Source organism: Sminthopsis crassicaudata, chromosome 2 (genome assembly GCF_048593235.1).
Source record: "Sminthopsis crassicaudata isolate SCR6 chromosome 2, ASM4859323v1, whole genome shotgun sequence".
Taxonomy (NCBI): Eukaryota; Metazoa; Chordata; class Mammalia; order Dasyuromorphia; family Dasyuridae; genus Sminthopsis; species Sminthopsis crassicaudata.
In genome coordinates, this window is record NC_133618.1 from 246055376 (window position 1) to 246077303 (window position 21928).

At 34.9% G+C, this 21928-nt stretch overlaps 1 protein-coding gene across 10 annotated transcripts in view; it reads left to right on the plus strand.

Moving 5' to 3' along the window:
* The window catches only part of PHACTR3 (phosphatase and actin regulator 3), a 290706-nt gene that overhangs the window by 32649 nt on the left and 236129 nt on the right, over positions 1-21928 (plus strand). For 4 of the 10 annotated variants that reach the window (XM_074288716.1, XM_074288717.1, XM_074288721.1 and 1 more), the window contains exon 1: positions 1526-1922. The exons of 1 other annotated variant lie outside the window; for it this stretch is intronic. In XM_074288716.1, coding sequence (XP_074144817.1) covers positions 1814-1922 — 109 coding nt within the window. In that variant the 5' untranslated portion in view covers positions 1526-1813. Of the gene's footprint in view, positions 1-1325; positions 1923-21928 lie in introns of those variants that run through there. 5 more of the 10 variants (XM_074288719.1, XM_074288718.1, XM_074288727.1 and 2 more) reach the window with 4 other exon arrangements.

The window sequence follows — 21928 nt, forward strand, 5'->3', positions numbered from 1 at the left end:
TTTTTTTTTTTTTTTTTTTTTTAAATTTGGTAGATCAAAATATCATTTTAGTCTTCTCTTCCAATGCAATCTCTGAGCTCCTCTCTTATGTATACAATGAGTAGGTGGGATATCAGGCTTTAGTTTCCTCATCAGTAATTTACAATGAGGGGCTTGAATTAGAAATTATCTTTAAGGATTTTTAAAATTAAATTAAAACTGGTTTTGTTATTTTAGCATCATAAATTTAGAAGAGAAAAGGGACATTAGAAAAGGTCATCTAGTTCACAACTATCTCTAGTATCTCTTCTAGCTCTTGATCCTGGATTCTTTGTTAGAATCAATGGGTGTGTCTAGCATAGTCTAATTATTCAGTATATTAGTTTTTTCCAGGAGTTTGTTTCCATTCATTAGCTTTTGAGAATTGTTTTCAGAGTATAGCCTAGCTACTCCAGGTTAAAGTGAACATCCTGCATAATAGCCTCAAGGTTTTATTTCTGCAGCCCCGCTTACTGGAAGAGGAAAGAGGTTAGCTCACATGTGTACTACCTGGATCAAATCCTGTGCTTAGTTCCGGCAGTAACCCAAGCTACTTGAAGAATGGTAGTCTTGGAGTCAGTCCTTTCACCCCTTTACCTCATGGCAGGCTCAATAGTCAGTTTACTAGCCCATATTTGCTTTCCCTTAAGCACAAGGTCCATTTGTCAAGTCCCGAACAGCACTGCAAAAGAAACGTGGGTGTGGAGCCTGAAAAAAAGAGAAGATTGGAGGAGGCAGGCAGGTTGCTGTGAATGTGGAGGGAGGAGGTAGAAAGAAAGGAAGAATAGAAAGGCAGAATGATGATAGAGAAGAGAGTTTGGTGAGATTTTCGCTCTGGGATTCCCAGTCGCGTCCCCCCCACCCCCACCTCCATGTCCTGATGCAGAAGCCCTGAGACCATCCATATCCTTTCTGTCCCTAGGTACCAGTGAATTCTGTGATGGGGTGGTGAGAAACTGCTGCCGATTGCAGCTGCCCACGAACCTCAGCCCAGCTTTGATCATACGTAGAAGCAGGGTCTCCTCCCTCCCCTTCCCCCACTCCCCTTACGGTCCCTAGAAAGAATGCTGAGGAAGAGAAAGATCAGAAGTTGAAAATTAAGGGTCGTGCCTCACATTTCATTTTCTTAAAGCTATATATACTTCATTGCCACTTGCCCTTTCCCAGACCCCTAAAAGTATGCAGCGCAGGTATTTGAATCTTACCAACCCCCCTCCCCACAAACACCCCCATTCTCACTCCCCCTGCACGTGACGTCAGGCATCTCTCCGCTAGGCATGATGGGAGAATCCTAATGTTTTCCAACAGATGCTCCAAGCACAGCTTCAGATTAAAGCAATTGCCAGAGCAAAGATTTTTTTTTTCCATGGGGGGTGGGGGGGTGGGGTGGGGGGAGGGAGCATTTAAAGATAAGCTGGCTCAATGAAACCCCTTCTGCAACTCCAAAATTGAAATAAAAATTAAAAAGAAAAAGTTTTTTTTTTTTTTCCTGGTTCAACTTTTTTTTTTTTTTAAATAAAAAGGCAAAGGGAAATTAAAATGAATGAATAAGAAACCAACCCTTTGCTGTTCGATGGTGGTTTCCTGGAGACTGCTGAGAAGATGTTTCTGGTTGGAGCTGGCTGAAGCTATTGTCCGACTGCATTGAATCCAAATCCTATCTTTCACTATTCCTTCTCCCATTTTTCCTTTTCTTTCTTTTTTCTCCTTAAAAATATCTCCCTATTGTGACCTTGGCCAGCTGGGTTTCTGTGGTTTCATGTGTGTCCATTTAGCCTGCCTTTGAGATCTCCCCATGGCTGCATCAGAAGAAGGGACTGGTTGCTTTCTGCCGAGAGGCAGGTCTCAGAGTGACCCCAACATCCTCACTGACACCTCTACCACCGAAGCCGGAGAGAGCCCAGGTAACCTGATCTAGCTTTCATTGGTGAAGATGGGCAAACCTATGGGGGCGGGAGAAGAAGGGAACAGAGAAAGCGGGGAGAGACAGAGAAAAGGAGAGAAAGGGAGAGTACGCTTTCAGCATATATCAGTCATGTGCCTTTCAGAAAAATCGGAAAACAACAAGAGTTAGAATCATAGTCTTCTGTGTTCTCTGCGGTCCTCACTTAATGCAGGGATTCACATGCAAGTAGATTTGTAATAAAGTAGCCTCTCATTAGAAAAGACAAAGCAGTCTGAATAGACTCTAATTGTGAAGCCAAATTGTGCTCCCTTCCTTCCTCACAGAATTGCCTTCATTTCTTTCTTCTTTGTAATTGTTTCCTGATGGAAGAGGAGGCTACTTTAGCATGAAACCTAACTCTAGTTCAGGGAAGAGTGAATACCTGTAGCCTTTACACCTGTTTTTGAGTGTGCCCTGTCTTATCACTCCCTGTAGTCTCTCCTGTTGGTCTTTATTCAATTCCTTCTCCTCTCCCCTCCTCCCTCGGTTTTTAATCAATACCGTTTGCATCGTTTCTGTCACTGCATTTCTAATGGGATTTCATAATTGGCACTTTGACTTGAAACAATGTCCAAAGGTGTACCCCAACTACCCTTAAATCAGAGCAAACCCTCAAGACAGGTCAAGTCTGATGAGTAAGCTGGAAAGATAAAGAAAATTAATCATAACTAGAGCACTTACCTAATTAAATAGTTCACTTCAGTGGCTGCTTGCAGCATCTTTGCTTGTTCAGGCACTTACTATTGTAATATAGGCTTATGTATACGTGTTTGATTTATGACTTTTCAGAGAGGAAGAGAGGTCTAATAAAACAGAAGGGCACAGGCTGTTTGCATGGTGTCACTATGGAGATGGAGGAAGCAGAGTAATCATTAAATCCTTTTCTCCATAAGAAGGCAATTTTTGCTTTCTACAGAGAAGTAAAATCTTGTGAAATGTGTTTTTTTTTTAAAGTGTTTTAATATCTAATCACAGTATCTTTTTCCTGTCTTAAGGAGAGAGAATATTTTATAAGTTCTGTTTCTGGTGGGAACTTTATTCTTCCTTTTAAAGAATAATTGTCTAAATAAAAATGTCAAAATGGTGAATTGATAATTAAAATTTCTTCATTATCAGTGTAAGGATGGGGGTGGGGAAGAGGAAGAGTGGGCTTGGATTTGCTTTGTTTTGAATGATTCCTTCAGTCATCTTGAAAGCTTCATAACTCCGATGCAATCTATGTAACTACAAAGAAAAAAAAAAGATTTAAGAACAGCTCTCTCCAAAGAAGAGCTGGTGTTCTTTTTTAGATTTATAAACAGCTCATCTATCTAAGTCTGGTGAGGTCTCTTTGTGAGTGCTATTGCCAAACAAATGTGTAAACCTGATGAGGGTCACATGTTTTATATAGTATCTGAGAGTGGAAGGTAATGCCATGCTAGGTTGGTATTTGGACTGCACTGAATTGACATGCAATCCTGCAACAAATATCGGGATTAGAAGTTGAAGACTAGGTTTTCAGTTTGCATCAGAGTGGATAAATTTGCCATGTATAAAAGAGCCATAGACAGGATGATTCCAGTTATGAAAGTTTATTTTTAGTGAATTTTTGAAATTAATCATTTTTTAAAATCTGAAAATAAAAGAACCTTAACTTAAGATGTCATAAAGTGCTAGAGGATTCAGTCTCTTGTCCCTATATGCAGTGACAAAGAATGGGATAGGTACTGGGTGCTATGATTGTTTCCCAAATGAACTGCTCTTCCATTAAGTGAAGCTCTTCTTGTTTATATTCTTGATAGGGAAAAAAGGAGTCTGTCCTGGAATGAAACTATTTTGTGCTTGTGGTTTTAATTTGAGCCTTGAAGGATTGTTGTGAATTCTTAAAATACAAAAAATCATATGGAAAAGTAATGTGAAAATTCTAAATATATATAAAAGGGCACACACAGTAAGGTCCTTGGACCTCACCAAAACTTTATTTTGTGGTCCACTAATATATTGTTCATGAAATATTTTTTCTTAATTGTATAATCCCTCTCCCAAACTGTAAGCCCCAGGAATGGTGTTTTATCTAAACTTTCTATTTTCCCCTAACACTTACAATATTTCTCTGTGCACAGTACAAATTTATAAAATGTTTCTTCTCTTATAAATAAAGCACTTTATCCCACTATAGATCACACCCATTCAGCAATTATTTACTGAATACTTACTGTGCTCCATGAACTTTTCAATTTGGTCAAATCATGTCCTTTTTAGATATAGTAGTTTATACAATCTCTTACCATAATGTGACACCAGATTGTTCTTTTCTCTTAGCCTCAAGATTATAGAGTAACATTATATTTAAGTATTGCTTATTTAAAACAAAACAAAAAAATTTGTCCCATATTCTGGAATTCCATCATAACATTTAAGGTATTATACATATGCATTGGTCCTTGTTTAAAGGACTTTAATTTCTTTTTTTTTTCTTTTTATTCTATGATATTGTCATTTTATTTTTAACAATATAGTATTTTATTTCTCACAGTTACACATAAAGAAAGTTTTTAACATTAATCTTTAGAGCTTTGAGTTCCAAATTCTCTTCTTTCCCTTCTCCCAAGCCCACCCTCGGTTTAAAAGGTAAGCAACTTGATACAAATTATACATATATAATATGCAAAATATTTCCATAGTAGTCATGTTGTGAAAGAAAACATGAACAAGAAAAATAAAGAAAAATAAATTTTAAAAGAGTCTGCATTTAGACACTATCTACTCTTTCTCTGGTTGTGGATAACATTTTTCATCATAAGTTAAGGGGCTTCAATTTCTAAAGTTGCCTCATTTGTTAGGTAATCTTTATTATACCATAGATCCCAATTTGAGGAAAATGAAGTGGCTTTATTGCATGCCCCCAGAGGAAATAATTAGGACTAACAGATGGAAGTTTTGAAAAAGAAAACCCTAATTTTATTTAAAATACTTTATAAAACTTAGAATTGGTGAAAAGAATGGGCTGCCTTAGGAGGTAGTGAGCTCCCTGTCACTGGGAATTTTCAGGGAGGGGCAAGATGATCTGTTGTCTGGAATCTTCCAAAATTGTCCATATATGAGTTGGATCAGTTGACCTTGAAGATCTTTTCTAAAGCTGATATCCTATGGACTTTAAATCCAACACATCGATTTGTTGTTGATTTTTCCTAATTCTAAGTATGTTATTCTATCCATTGTATCACCTCACTGCCCACAGTGTTGCCCATAGTGATATGAAATCTTACAATATTGTGACAATTTTTTCCCACATATTTAAGGCAGATCTTTATATCAAACCAATAAATAATATATATTGTTATAATAAATTTAGAAAGTTCCAAATATACTAAGGTTTGGGCATAATAATCAACATCTGAATTTCATTAATTTCAAGGAAGCTACCTGGTATAATGTATGAGATGCTGGACATAGAGTCAGGAAAACCTGATTCAAATTCTACCTCTCAACTATGTGACCTTTGGCAAGTCATTTAGTCTCTGTTTACCTCAGTTTTCTCATCTAAAAAAATTGGAATAATAACACCTACCTCCCAGAGTTAGGAGGACAAAATAAAATATTTATGAAGTGCTTGGCAAAAAAGCATTATATAAATGTTAGCTAGTAGTAGGAGGAATAGTAGTAATAAATTTATAATTTATAAATTACAATTAATTTTGGAAATTTTATCACTATTTCCTCTCATGCCCAAATTACAAGCAAGAACAGGGAAATATCTTAAAGCTAAGTCTTATTCTCTTATCTTATTATAGTAAACTATTCTTTATGGCTAGTCCAGAAATGTCAATATTTAAAAAAATAAACCTATAATACAACACAAATAATGTTAATTTGTAATTTTTATATCAACATACCGTGGTATTTACATTCACTTCCCAGTGTTCCTTCTCTGGGTGTAGTTGTTTCTGTCCATTATTGATCAACTGGAAGTGAGTTGGATCTTCTTTATGTTGAAGATATCCACTTCCATCAGGATATATTTTCATACAGCATTGTTGTTGAAGTGTATAGTGATCTTCTGGTTCTGTTCATTTTATTCAGCATCAATTTATGTAAGTAAGTCAGAGATACATTTCTACATGAGTTTGATACCACTGATTTAGTACATCCTCTAAATCTGTCTTATGTACTAATGTTAGACTAATTTTTCAGAAAATATCACTTTGATCATATCATTATCTTGATGAAAAATTTTCCAATGGCTCCTTAATACCTACAATATAAAGTTTAAAGTCCTCAGCCTGATAATAAAGGTTCCTTATATTCTGGCTCCAATCTACCTTATTATCTCTCCTTACTTCCTAGTTGGAGTCCCATACCTCAAACAAACTGGTTTGTCCAGTCCCTAAAACATATCTCATACTTTCTTGCCTCACTCCGTTGATTCACTCCATTTCCCCTGAAAGGAATGTCACCCCCCTCTTTTCTACCAGTCCAAATAATCAACTCTTCTTGTAAACCCTTCCTGATCATCCTAACATGAAGTACTCTCCTGCTTTCTTTGAGCTCTTACAGCAATAAATCTTGTCTATAGAATTCATTTGCTAGTTGATCATAACTTGTCTTGTGACATTCTCCTTCTCCTCCTCCTCCTCCTCCTCTTCCTCCTCCTCCTCCTCCTACTCTTCTTCCTCCTCCTGCTTTTCTTCCTCCTTTTCCTCCTTCTCTTCCTCCTCTTCTTCCTCCTCCTCCTCCTCCTTCTTTTTTTTTTTTTTTTTTTTTTTTTTTTTGCTGAGGCAATTGGGGTTAAGTGACTTGTCCAGGGTCACACAGCTAGGAAGTATTAAGTGTCTGAGGCCAGATTTGAGCTTAGGTCCTCTTGACTTCAGGTTTGGTGCTCTATCCACTGCATCATCTAGCTGCCCCTGATATTTCTTCTTGACTATTTTTATTGGACACTTTTATTGTCACTTAATTCAATATATGGTTATTTCTTATATGTTCATCAATTTTATAAACTTCTTCAGAGCAAGGATCATAGCATATACTTCTTTAAATCTCTTATAGTTCCTAAGTTCAAATTCTGACTCATACTTAACTAGCTGTGTGATCCTGGGCAAGGGGTTTAAGCTCTATTTGCTTCAGTTCACCTATAAATGGGGAATAATAGTAGTATTAAGCTCCCAGGGAGAATGTGAGGCTAAAATGAAATAATATTTATGAAGTGCTTAGGAAATCATTTCATGTAAATAATATTTTAAAAAAAATTGTGTCAAGATGCTTGATGATTGAAGACTTCATCATTACTTCTAACCCTAGCTGGCCATATTTGTAGTCCTGCTGTTAGTGGGAATGGGAAAGGAGAGAGAAAGGGGAAAAGGCGGGTAGTAGAAAGAGGTCCAGACCTGGAGTCAGAAGGCTTAGTTAACTGATATCAATATGTCATTCACAAGTTTGTGATCTTGTGTTAATAACTTATAGTCTCTAAATCTCAATTGTATCTGTAAATTGAAGAGCTTTGACTAAATGATCTTCAAAATCCCTTCTAGTTCTAATTGTCCAAAATTCTGTGGAGCCAAATCTACCTCAATCACTTTCTGTTCAGGGTTAGAATGTTTGGACACAGAAGATGTCATGGGATGAACATCACTTGCAATGCTTTGTGAATATTTCAACCTAAGAAAATACGAGGTTTGATATAAGATTAAAAGATCTAACAACAGTAAAAATAACTAGAATTATAATGCTTTAAGATTTTCAAAGAGTTTTACAATACAGTCTTATTTGATTTTCACAAGATCCTTTGAAAGAGCTGTTATCATTATCCATATCTTATAGATAAAGAACCTGAGGTAAAAAGAATTAAGTGAATTAGCCAGGATGATATAGCTAGTAAGTCAGAGACCACATTTGAACTCAAATTTTCCTGATGCCATGGTCTTCACTCTATCTACTTTTATACATGTGTATTAGTCCCTAATCTGTTGAATGTACTGTCAGAATTCCTGTCTCTGAGCAGTGTAGCAGATTTATTACCTTTTTCCACTTCAGATGACCGACCAGAATGTCCACTAGACTGGGACACATACATATATATTTTTTATAAGAGTATGACTCAGACACAAAGCTGTCAATGATTTAAAATGTCCAAAGAAGAATTTAAATGGCTCTGTTGAAAAAATGTTCTGGACTCATTTTTTTTTTTAATAGAGAAAGTCACTTGTATAGTTAACTTGGCAACAGTTCTTATGTAACTGGCACCATCAGTTGTGTTTGACATTGATTAGTAGGCAGCTGAAAAATTAGATTCTTGCAAACACTGGGGAGAGGGTGGGAGCTATTCATGAGTTCAATTGTGGCTAGGAAATAGGCCCAAATAACTCCCTTTCCCTAGTACCCCTTTGGCAAAATGACAGTCTTAGCCAACCTTAGTACTGCTCTGTTTCTTAAGGGAGATGACTCAAGCTTTTACTGACCTTGACATCATTGAAGGTGGGGCATTTTATGCAAAATAGTCTTATTCACCCTTAATTTCTGCCATGTTTAGGAAGCATAAATGACTTTCCCCATTAAGTTCTGACTAACTAACTGTTCTCATAAAAGCCTTCTTTTTAATTTGCATGTTTGGATCAGTGATTGATCAAATTTCCCTCCTGGTTTCCACATCCTGAGCCCTTAACCAGCTACACTTTCCTTTCAGTCACAGAAGTCTTTCGATCCTTCCATTCAGTTTTGGTGATTGTCTAGGCACAGGGGTTCTCAAACTATGGCCTGTGGGCCAGATGCGGCCCACTGAGGACGTTTATGCAGCCACAGGTTATGGCAAATGGGCTGAGGGGCGGAGACAGAGTGTGAGTTTTGTTTTTACTATAATCTGGCCCCCCAACAGTCTGAGGGACAGTGAACTGGCCCCTATTTAAAAGTTTGAGGACCACTGGGAGACCCTGATAAGAAAGTAAAGAACTAAAAAGGTCATTATCATCATTTCATCTGGCATCATAGCCAGTGTCTGATTCATGATCTACAGAATTCTATGAATTCTTATGTTTTCAGCCTCTAACATATACATGAAATGTAAACAGAGTTGCTTTGTCCCTGAGTCTCCCCAGAAGAGGATGTTGTAGATTGTCAGGGAGAGCCTTACCCTACCCATTTTATAGACCATGCCATTTTTCTAAAACTCATTCAACATTCATTCTACAAATATTTACTGAGGAACTACTTGAAGCACAGAGTAATGTGTAGTCTACAAAGAAGATGTATGTAGTTTTTATGGAGCTTAACATATAAGGAAATATATGAGAACTGCCAAATGGGTAAATCAGTATAGTACCTAAAGGTGAGAAAGATTATGTTAGAGCAGTCCCAAGAGTGCTTCATGTAGGAGGTGAGATTTGAGTTGCGGCCTTGATTCTTTTTAAATGCCATCTTACTACTGCCAACTTTATTTTTAGCAAATGAATTTATTCAAGGATATGTTATATTCTTAGTTCATTGTGCATATTTTAATGATGGATGAAATGGGAATTTTGAATGATTGCTAACATTGCAGCATTGGACATTTCCTGTTTATTGGGAGCTTTGTAAGTAAGCTGTGGTAAGGAAATAAGATTTCTGACATTGCTGTAACATATTGGAGAATGGATTTTTAACATTAATTTCCACCATGAAATTCATCAGACATTTACTGAGTTCTTACTGGGTACAGATCATTGTAGTAGACACTGAGAAATGTCTGCATTTTAGAGAAGACACCATTCCTGTCATCATAGACTTTACTGTTCTACTAGTCTAGTGGCAGAGAGTGAGGTATGAAAGATAATCAGATAATTGTCAAGACATTGATCAAGGGAGTACCTATGTGAATGAAATCACACAACATACAACAGACAAGTAATCAACACCCAAAGAAGGATAATGCATGTGGTGAGGAGTATTCTAAGGAGGATATTTCAAGCATTAGAAACAATAGGAGTAATAACATGGAGACGGAGAATTGATGAACAGAGAATTTGGTGAACAGAGAATAGCCTAGTTTGATGGAAGTATAAGAGTTCATGGAATGGAATAGATTGAGAATAAGCCAAAGTAATATATTATCAGATTGAGAATGACTTCAGATGCTAAGCAAAGAAACTTGAACTAGAACATAGGGAGCTACTGATTTTTGAGTATAGGAATAACATTATAATGTCTCTGTATGAGGAGGAGTGTTATAGTAGTATAAAGAATGGATTGGAGAGGTAGTGAGTAGAAGGGAGAAAGCTCTTTTAGAGTTAGATAGTTGGTAATTGGAGTCTTGCATTACTATTTGCGGTAGGATTAAAGAGATTGGATCAGATGCAAGAGGAATTATTGAAATGAAATAGATGGACTATAAAATATTACAATTACAATCACAGAACCATAGATCTTGAGCTTTATAAGACTTCGATAGCCACATCGTACAACCCTTTTCATTTTATAGATGAGGAAACTGAGGCACAGAGAGGTTAAGAGCCTTGTATAAGATTACACTTACACTCTTATAAGAGATAGATTTTTAATAATAATAGCTAACATTAATATATTCCTTTAAAGTATTTAAAGCACTTTAAAATATTATCTCTTTTGATCTTCACAACAATCCTGTGAAATCATAATTCTGAGTAAATTTTAGCATGTATATAGCTTTAAGATTTACAATGCCATATATATGTGTTCTTATTTGATCCTCACAACTCTATAAGGAAGATATATTTTTTGCTCCCGTATTACAGATGAAGAAACTGAGTTTAAAAGAAGTTAAGTGACTGATCCAGGATTACATAGATAGTATATAACTAAGGCAGGGTTGCCCTGGATCATACTAGTCTTAAGTGTCTAAGACAATTTATAAAGCCATGTTCTCTGACTCCAAATCTAGAACTCTTTCTACAGTACTACAAACCTTTAAACTATCAGTTCTGTTTTAACTAGGTGCCTGGGCTTTATGGAAACATACATGGTGAGCTGTCCACAGTGGAGGTGCTAATTTGTGCTTACTTAGTCCTATAGCTGGGTTGAGTGAAACCAAATGTAAAGGTTATACAATAGGCCCAAGAATGAAGAATGAGTCAGTACCTCTCCTGGGATAAGAATCTATGATGCTGCTGATTTAAGCATAATCTAGTCTCCATAGAGCTGATATTTGGATTAGTAATTGGCTTGCTTAGAAGCATTTGTGGGAACAGCTTGAGCTAAGGATATTTTTTTCTTCCCCGTATCTCTGTTAACTGACTGATTTTCTTTTAATATGATATAGCAAAGATTTTGGGAGAATTTCTTGTCTTCCTTTTTTTTTTAGTGGGAGAGGAAGGCAAAAAAAATGGGAGACAGGTTAATGAAAATTACATGTGAAGCTATTTTGCACCCTTTATTAAAGGCTCAAACTCTGAGTAGGTCACAGCTTTCTTAGGTAATCAGGAAAGTGTCTAGAATTTCTCTTTTTGTGTGTGTATTTTGAATGATGGAGTCTAAAAAAACAGCAGCTAATGTTGACAGTTTAATAATTAGTTTTCTCTTGTATTTTTATATTATTATTTATAATATCTCACAGATCACTTTGACCATTTTATCTGCCTTGGGAATATAACAGATTGCCTTTAGTAACTGGGAGCAAAAACTGTTCTGAGATGTCATGGAGAAAATGTTATTCTAAGAAGAAAACACAGCTGCATGTTGACCACTGGCATAGTTCAAAATTCCTAGAGAAAAGGATCAAGCAAAGTGTACCACTGAACTTCTAAGCAGGGAATTCTAATAAAGTGCTAAGCTAAAAATAAGCTTACACATTTGTTAAGAATTGCTCTCTGCTTGCTTTCATAATTGACTAGTAACAGTTTATTCCAGGAAGATATTAGTATATAGAAGCTGTTCTGAGATAGTGAGCTATGGATTTTCATCATTTATCTTGATATAAAAAATTCTATAGTTAATATGAAGCATCTTCTTGTCTGTGAGGTCAAGGACCTCTTGTATGAGAGAGCAGTGACGTGTCATATTTTCTGTACTTGAGGGAATTCTCACCCCAATCCAGGGATATTTGTAGAGTCAGATAATTTTTTAAGTAGGAGAGCTTTATCCTTAGCATGAGTAGAACTTTGTTAAGTCCTTGCTATGTGTTAATTGCTGATCATTTAAAGAGGGAATACTATCCTTGCGCTTCCAACCTCATTGGGAATGTAAAAATATATACATAAAAATGGATGCCAATACAGGGCAATGAGTGTTTAGTGAAGTGGAATGATACTAACTGTTTAGAGAAAGTTAGAGCCCTATGGACTGAAATAAAGGCTTAGTTGAAATGCTGGTTTATATGTTGTTAATATAACCTAAATTTAGATTTGCTGCAGTGCTGAGTCTCTGTTCCTTGAAATCTCAGGCCTAACTGAAAAAAAGCAGGAACTCAATAAAGGCTAGGATACATACATTTGTATCTCTCAGAACCCTGGGCACAGCAGGGTTAGTTAGATTTTTGTTGAATGAATGAACAAATGAATGAATGAATGAAAAACGGTTTGTAAAGATTTTTGCACATACAAGTCCAAAGAATTCCTTATTGCCTATTCTTGACAGGGATTCATTCCATTGTTGTTCCTAGGATTATTCTAGATCTTTTTTTTTGGGGGGGGGAGGCTGGGAATCACTGGGATTGGATATGCTGTCTCCAGAGGGAAGGACTGACCCTCAATATGGTTATTCATGATACAACCCTGAATGCGCTCACACTGATGAAATCCAAGATCTTTGAAAGTGATGAGTTACTCTCTAATACAAAGAGAAGGGAAATGGGAAGGGTGTAATACTTAAGGATTAGATCTAGAGACAGTGGACTTGGGTCCCTTCTCCATGACTCAATATTTGTATGAACTGGATCAAGTCACTTAATGGCTTCTTAATATCTTCATTTTCAGAATGAGGGGATCAAACCTAAATGTCCATTCAGCTATAAATCTATGATCCTGTAAAGGAGAATATGCCCTTTTAGATTTTGATTAAATACTTTTTCATTTCTCCAACCTCCAACATTTGGGAAATTGATTCCTATAGTGTCTGTATGTACACATGTATTTGTTGTGTGTGTATTAGTTTATATTTATGTATACATACATATGTGTGTATATGTATGTATAGATAGGTATGCATGATTATTGTGGCTTTTATCACTAGGAAAGAGGAAAAGAGAACTACCAATATGGGGAAAAGGATGAAACAAATATAATCAAAAATGTAATTTTTACACCCTTGATTACTAAGGAGTTAGGATGGTGACTCCTATCCTTAAAATCTGTATCAGAGGCTCTTAATCTTAAATCTATCCAAAGGCTCCATGAAGAGATTTCAGGTGGTTTCTGAACATGAATGAAGGGGAGAAATATGTCTTAATTTCCTCTAGCCTAGCTAGAGGTGGTACAGAGGACACAGCACTGGATCTGGACTTATGAAGATCTGAGTTCAAATTCAGCTTCAGACATGTGTTAGTTGTGTGACCCCGAGGAAGGCACCTAACTTCTGAATGTCTCAGTTTCCTCAACTTAAAATGAGGATAATAACAGCACCTACCTCCCAGGATTGTTGTGAGGATCAAATGAGATAAAATATGTAAAGCATTATGATAGTACATAGCTCATAGGAGGTGCTTAATAAATGCTGATTTCTTTTCTTCTACCAGCCTCTAACTGAAATTTAGGATTTCCTTCATTTATAAGTACAGTTCTGCCAGTGGGTCTATGATTTAAAATAAGGTTAGGAATCTCTTAATTAAACAGATAGAAAGTGAGAAAAAGCTAGTGTCAAAACAAATTCTAATGTGTTGTTTGCTGCTGTTACTTAGTCTGACTACATAAACTTAAGATCACTCATCAGAAGTAATGTCAATGTCAGATTCAAAAAGTTCCCTATAAATGTGAATACTACAAATGAAGAATTCATTGTTCCTAAATGCCATTATGGGTTGATAGAGAGGAAAACTGGTCCACTTGGAAAAAAAGAGGATTTCTTATACCTTGGATTAAGCTCATCAGAACCTGACAGCGAAAGATTCTTACCTCATAGTCATGATTAAGAGAGAGATTTCCAAATTCAACTGGCCCAGAATTAAACTTAAATACCCTGTTCTTTGAGAAAGATCAGCCTGTCAGTACATGTTATGTATACGTCTTCCTAGCCCATAGCATAATATTCTAACTTAATGTCAGCTAAAATCCTTTTATGTATAATGTATTCTTGCAATGGGCATCTAATTTGGTTGTAGCTTAGGTTTAAAGAAAAGATCCTGGACACGTTCAACATTATAGTTGGGTTTTTTTGGTATAAGATATAAATAAATGAATCTGCAAAATTCTCTGCCCCTAACTATATTACCTGTGGCAAAGTTCTTCCCTTATCTGAGCCTCAGGGTATTTTTTTTTTTTTTGCCTGATAATAAGAGAATTGGATTGTACTAATCTCAACTATCCCTTCCTTTACTAAATGCTATGATGGTGTATGTATGATATATGGATAAAATATCTCTGTTGTTCCCAAATGGTAAATAGGGATCATAGTATGAGATGGTTCTTGTGATGACACTGATAAATGTCACTCCATGATTCAAGTTATTACATTCTGTAGTCAAATACTGGGCTTCAGAAGGTTTTGAAACCTTCTGCTCCAATAAAACCTTAAATTTGGTATGTACATTCAGAATAAATAAATACAGTGTTCCCCAAGACATTATTTCTTCTCCAATGGCTTCTTCACCTTTTGCAATAAGGTGATACATGGAAGGGTTTTTATGGTGTTTTTTATAATAACTATGCCTGTTTATAGCAGATGGATAGGTTCAGGACATATTAGGTGGCTCCTCTAGAGAGGAATTTTGGAAGGATATAGACAGAATGAGAAAATGGTGGTGAGTTTCTTTCCGTACTACTGTATGGTGTATTCGTAAATTCATTGATCCACTGATATATCTGTGTATTTATGTGTACATTCTTCTCTTCTTAGATGAGTATCTATGTGAATGATATCTATATGAATGTGTATCTATGTATGTATCTCTGTGTGTACATAGATACATTGCACCATAATCTGTAAAAAATATCAAACTTGGAATCAAGGGACATATTTGCATACATATATATACACATATAGATGGTATATGTATACTAAAATCACATTTCACACACACACACATATATATATATATATATATATATATATATATATATATATATATATATATATAATTACTTATGGGCATATATACCTCTGTATACCAACAATTGTGTTAAAATTACAAAAGTTCATAAGATATCCTTTAAACATTTTTGAATAATTTATTCAATATTTGTATATTCTATCCTAATATTCTGTTTAATCCATCCTTACCACACATTAAAAAAAAAAAACAAATAAACAACTATGATGATAACAGAGCAGACATGTTCATTTTGGATATTTGAGAAGCATTGGGTATGTCTGTGTATGTCAAAGTTTTTATACAAAGGATTGCAGTAATAAAATTTTTGTGTGAGTGATTATTTGGACCCTCACATGATTGTGAACATGATATAGTTTGCTGTAAACATAGGTACTAGTTCTCTAATTTCATGGATATTTTCCCTTTTATTATTTCAGCAGTTCAGATTTTATGTCCCAGTATAGGAGCATACTACCTGTTCTTTTACATGAAGTTTTTGTTACAGTGATATGCATCTAAGATTTCTCCCTAGGGGATGAAAAAAATTAGATAACTGGCATTGATTGAATTAGGAAGCATGATTGAGTTTTGGGGGTTCCTGTTTAGTGGTCTTTTGAAAAACTTTTTTTTTTCATTTCTAAAGCTTTGATTTATATGCTGTGTTTGGCAGTTGAATGTACACTGGTACTGGGGAGTTGGGAATGATGCGATTTCCCTGCCCAGTTTCACACACTTCCAGGACTCCATAAGAATGGAGGCAGTCATGGCCACCCACAGTCTCCAAATCTCAGCTGCAGCTTCTGTGTTATAATCTCAGTGCCAAAGGCAGCATTATACTCATTGCAGACAAGGCACTGTTGAAAGCAGCCAGAGAAGATGAGAAAGGAGCAGATGATGGTTAGATATTAGCATTAAATGTTTTAGAGAAAGAAAATGAGAGCCCAAGTCTCAAACAGATAAGCTTCAGAGTGACTGGACATGAATGAGAGAGCCTTTGCTTTCAGTCTCAATGCATTCAATATCACGCACGTGCAAGCATATTCTGTGATGCCAGAGGACAAAGAGAATGCCTGTTCTATTCCCAGAGTTTTATTGTGTTATGCATTTGAGATAAAATTTTCTTCAAGGCCCACTTCAATTATATCCTCCTCCAGGAAGCCTTCCTTGATTCCTATAGATGAAAGTAATCTCTTCCATTCTCAGATTTTTCTTGGTACTTTATTAAGATCTTTGATTTATCCTTTGTATGTTCTAATTTGTGCTATCCTTATTTGAATTCATGTAATTTCTTCCCATTTGATTATTAGGGAATTATGGTATTTTTTCATATTTGTAATTTCTAACTCTGAGCATAATGCTTTGCATATAGTAGATACTTAATACATTTTAAAATTGAAAGCATCATCATAATGTGGCCAGAACATTATTTTAGGGATAAAAATATTTCTCATAATTTAATGATCATAAAACATTGGAGAAAAGGAAAGATTGAAGGAAAAGGGGGGAAAATAATGAGTCCAGAGGAATTAAAGAAAGAATGAATGAATGGAAGACAGAGATAAGTCATTACTTGTAAATTTTAAGTTTAAAAAATAAAAATGATGGCTTTGATTTCTGAGATTTTTCCAGTGGGATGCAGTTGATGACAGCTTACAGAAAAAGAGGAATCAATGCTAGGCTGTCCTAGTAGTCAACACTTGCTGATTCCCTGGCACATTCTCCAGAGTGACTGTTCCAAATCTTTTTTATACTCCTCAAGCCTTCAATCCCCCCTGCTCTCAAAAGATGATCTCACAATTTTTACTATGAAAATTGAGGCCATCTGACACAGACTTCTCTGATTTCCCTCTTGCTCACCTTAAAATTTCTCTACTTGTCCCTTTCCACTTTCTTTTAGGCAAGAAGGTATCCTCCTTTTCTAAGGTTAATTCTTCCACTGTTGCTATTGATTCTATTGCCTGTAGCCTCTCTTAATTATCCCTTCTTTCTTCAACTTCTTTAATGCAGTAAAAATGGATTCTTCTCTGCTTACAAATATTCTCAAGTCTTCCTTATCTTCAGGAAATTGTCTTAACTCTACCTCTCTCTCTCTCTCAAGCTTCTGACCTATTTTGCTACTTTTTATATCAAAAAAGATTTTTTAAAAGCAAAGTATGTTCATTATGCTTTTTCAAACTCACTCTTAAATTTCCAATAATCTTGACTTTTATCCTTAATTATCCTACTAAAACTATTCTCTTCAAGGTCCACAAAGATTTTTCAATCTCTATAGTGCTAGTTCTTTTTGAGTCTTAGCCCCATCTCTATTAATTTTGTTGACTACATTTTCTCTACCTTTACTCAATTTTTTGATCCTCTACTACCTAGATGTTGGTGATAGCATAATTGCCTACTTCTTTAGTAACGCTTCTATTTTCTTTGATGGTTTTGCTTAGCCCCCATATATACATACACACATACACATGTCTGATCTTAATGCTATTGTCTATAGTGCAACTTATATTACACTTTTATTTTTTGTGGCAGTTTTGAATAGTGTGCCTCCATTAAATTCTTGTTCTGATAACTTCTTCTCATGGCATGGAAAGAAGCCTAAGTTTTAGAAGACTACATTTCAGTTCATGACAGTCCAGCATATTCCACTTAGCTTCAAAGATTATGGGTATGTGATCAAAGTTGTACTGAATGTCTTTCATCTGTGAAGCAGACTAGCTTAGTTTTGAGAGGGTCATCATTGAGGCCATCACAGAGTAATCACTGTTTTAGGCTATAGTACTTCTCTAAGACCATCTATCAAGTTATAGAAGAATAAGAATCTACATCAATAGAAGCAATATTCTCATTAAATTATTAACCTTTTAAGGAAATTATTTTATGTAACGTATTTTTAGTCTATGCTCACATTTTATTTGCTTCAGAGGTCTTATTTTAGAAGTGATTTGTATTCAAACCAATAGAGTGTCTGTCGTTTAATGAGCCCATCTTGTCTCTACAACTAGATGATAAACTTGATAGTAGAAATCTTATCTTATGCTTTTTGGGATTCCAAGAAGCTTCCCTTGTTCCTTACATATAATAGGCATTTAGTAAAAGTTTGTTGATGTAAGTCTAATTTTGGGCTTTCCCTGAAACTTCCAAAGCAAGGAAGAACAGATCTAATCTGTTCAAGAATTATTAATAATATTCAAATCTACATCAGATCCTTGAATGCATCTCTCTCTTTAGTTCCTCTTTAACTCTTTTCCACATTCCCTTCCTCTTCTTCCTTTTCATGTCTTTAATATTTTAATAAAATATTTTGATAGGGTTTTTTCTTTTGTATTAATACTGTGTCATTATCTTTAATCCAAGGGGTAAGGGTTTGACACATTCACTGAAGCTCTTGTTGGTAATGTGGAAGGGATTTATGTTTCAGGAATATTTCTGGCTAGATAACCTCTAAAGACCTTTCCAACTAAAGGATAATATAATTCATGAATTTATCTTAGCATCTCCTACTATTTCTGTTTTTTTGATGACAAAACTGCTGAATGTCTTGTAGTAACAGGACTTTAATACTTGAATCATCTGTGATTTCATTGATACAGCTATTTGCTTCACCAAACCAGGTCACAAACCTTCAGACTTAGTAAAACTTTAAGGAGTCACCATAGCTTGAAGAACCCATCATTCTATAGTCAAGATAATTGAAATAAAGTCCTTCCCTCATCCAAATGAAAAGCATTTTGCAGTATTTTATTTAGAACATCTCTCCTTAAATCAAGACAGGTTCCTGGTGTCAATTTTAAAAGCTTCATTATTTTGAAAGAAGCCAAATAGGCAGAGTTTTCAGTCAGAAAATTGAGGATAGAAATTGATAATGTGAAATACTTTTTTTCCTATACATTAAAAACACTTTAAAATGTATTTTCTTCTGTAAATTTTGAAATTATTGGTGTTATCTTCAGAACAATTTTAATACTTAACATCAAGCATAGGTCATACTTTTTAAAAATAATAGTGTTTACTACACGGTTTGTATTCTAAAAAGATCATAAAAGAGGGGAAAGGATCCACACATGTGAAAGTGTAGTCACTTTTTTATGGTGGCAAGGCATTGGAAATTGAGGGGATGCACATCAATTAGGGAATATCTGAATAAGTTGTGGTATTTGAATGTAATGTAATACTATTCTTGTATAAGAAATGATGAACAGGTTAATTTTAGAAAAGCCTGGAAAGACTTACATGAATTGATGCTGAGTGAAGTAAGCAGAACCAAGAAAGCATTGTACACAATTAACAACAAGATTATGTGATTATCAACTATGACAGACTTGTCTTAGACCCCTGAATTGCTGAGAAATCTAATTTCAATAGAGTTGGAATTGAAAATGTCATCCACATTCAGAGGAAGAACTATGGAAACTGTTTGTGGATCAAAGTATGCTATTTTCCCTTTTTTTCTTTATTGTGTTTTTCCCCTTTTGTTTTGATTTTTTTACATCATTATTAATATGGAAATATGTTTAAAATAATTGTACATCTATAACCTATTTTAGATTTGCTTGTTTGTGGAGGTGAGGAGAGAAGAAAGAGGAGGAAAAAAAACTGGAACTCAAAATCTTACAAAATGAATGCTGAAAATTATCTTTACATTTAATTGGAAAAATACTATTAAATGAAAAAAAATTGCAGTGCCAGATTTCAGTGTTCAGTATATATATAAAGAGTGTAATCAAAATAAAATTATTATAGCTTCAAATTAGGACTAGTAATAACTGGCTCAATAATTGGCTCAATATGGTTGGATGTCAGGAATTTAAAAATAATCAAATTTAGTGATACATAAGAATTCCTGGGCTTTTACTTTTAAGTCACTTTCAAAAATAACCAAAAATGTGTGATTGTTTAGGTGGTCATGTCTTCTACTTATGTCAGATTTGTATTTGTTTAGCTCCTACTATAATATCTAGGACTTGCTGACTCCTGTGAGGGATACAAAGAAACTTTACAACAAGTTTTACATTTATGTAGAACTTTATACAAATTATCTCCCTTCATCATCATAATAACCATGTTAGATTAATAGTCCATATACTAGAATTCTCATTTTATGGATGAAGAAACTGAGGCTCAAAGGTTAGTGAATGATGCACTGAAAAGAGAGTTTGATTTGAAATTGGGGGACAGATTAAATACCTGGTTCAACTGCCTAAAATGTCATTTAATCTCCTTGCACTTTATTTTCCTGATCTATAAAATAAGGGAGTTTCATCATAAGAGGTGTCAAACATAGGACCTTAACATTCCTCACTACCACAGGAACCATATTAAATTGTAAGTAGGAAATATTCAACAAAATAAACATAACTACTTCATAACACAGATGAGTTAATTTGTGGTTTTTTTAAATCAATATATTGCCCACAGGGGATATGTTTCTATCTGAGATTGACATCACTTCATTAGAGGAATTTGAGGGCCGGTTCAGTATAGTCAAGAAGTACTGATGCCAGCAGGATTGAAAATCTAGCTTGTATGACTCTACACCCAGTGTTGTCTCCAATATGCTGAGTTGCAGGTTAATTAGGTGTGCTAGATAGGAAGTGGAGGCTATGTATATTTTTCAAATACCAAACAATAGAGGCAGTGCTATAGAAAGAATACTTATTCAACATGTATGCTTCTGATTTCCAAGAGTGAACTAACTTTAAGTCAATTGATGGTTATACAAAGACTGAACCAATTGTCATTGCACAAGATTTCCATTGAAGGGAGCCTCTTCTTAAAATGCTCTTCTACCCCAGTAGCCTTAGATTTAGCTCTAGGATGGCCGTTATCTAAATAAATCATGGAATTTTGTGTGGCAAAATCTCTATAATATGAAAGACCTGGGCAACTAAGTGGAGCAGCAGATAGAATATCAGGCGTTAGAACTTGAATTCAAATCCACTTGAACACTTCTAGTTATAAGACCCTAGGTAAGTCACTTAATTTTGTTTGCCTTAGTTTCCTCATTTCTAAAATGATTTGGAGAAGAAAATGGCGAACCACTATAGTATCTTTGCCAAGAAAACCCCAAATGGGGTCACAAAGGGCTGGAATTGAATAAAATGGTTCAATGGCAACAACTAACAATACTCCTTGGACTAGATTTCTAACGCCCTTCCAGATCTGAGATTTTATGACTTTGTAAGTAGGCAGATAGATTTCCACACGTCTGCACTTTACTAACAACAAATCATTATTAAATGTACAAATATCTGTCTCTTTAATGAGGACATATTTTAAGGATTTAAATTTTATGTGAACTTAGTTTTGAATTTGTAAACTCCTTTGGTTCTACACATTTATCATATTCTAGTCTGAGGATTATTGCTCCCTATGTTGATGAAAGGGTTTTTTAAGTAGCAGTTAATTAAATATTTAATTTTGATAAGTTGGCACCTTGTAGTGCCCTGTAACTTTGACTGTTGCTTCTTGAGGGCTATGATAACATTGAGGCTAATGGAGCATATAATTAATTATTTATAGTATTAAACCCACTAGTATCTTAGAAAACAAAAGACATTTTAATATATAAGCCAATATGTGTATAACTTAATTATCATCTTGAACTTTTAGTAACATGTTTTCTTTGAAAGCAAAAACAAAATATGATTACAGTTAATAGGAAAGCTTTAGATTTTTGTTTTATTCTCTTGATATTGTAAATATTAATGCTCTTTATCTTGTAGGACTTTTATTCCAGAGTTATTATTTTTAATCTTGTCTTTACTAGATATAAGAACCCTGGGTATAAGTGGGAAATGGATCTG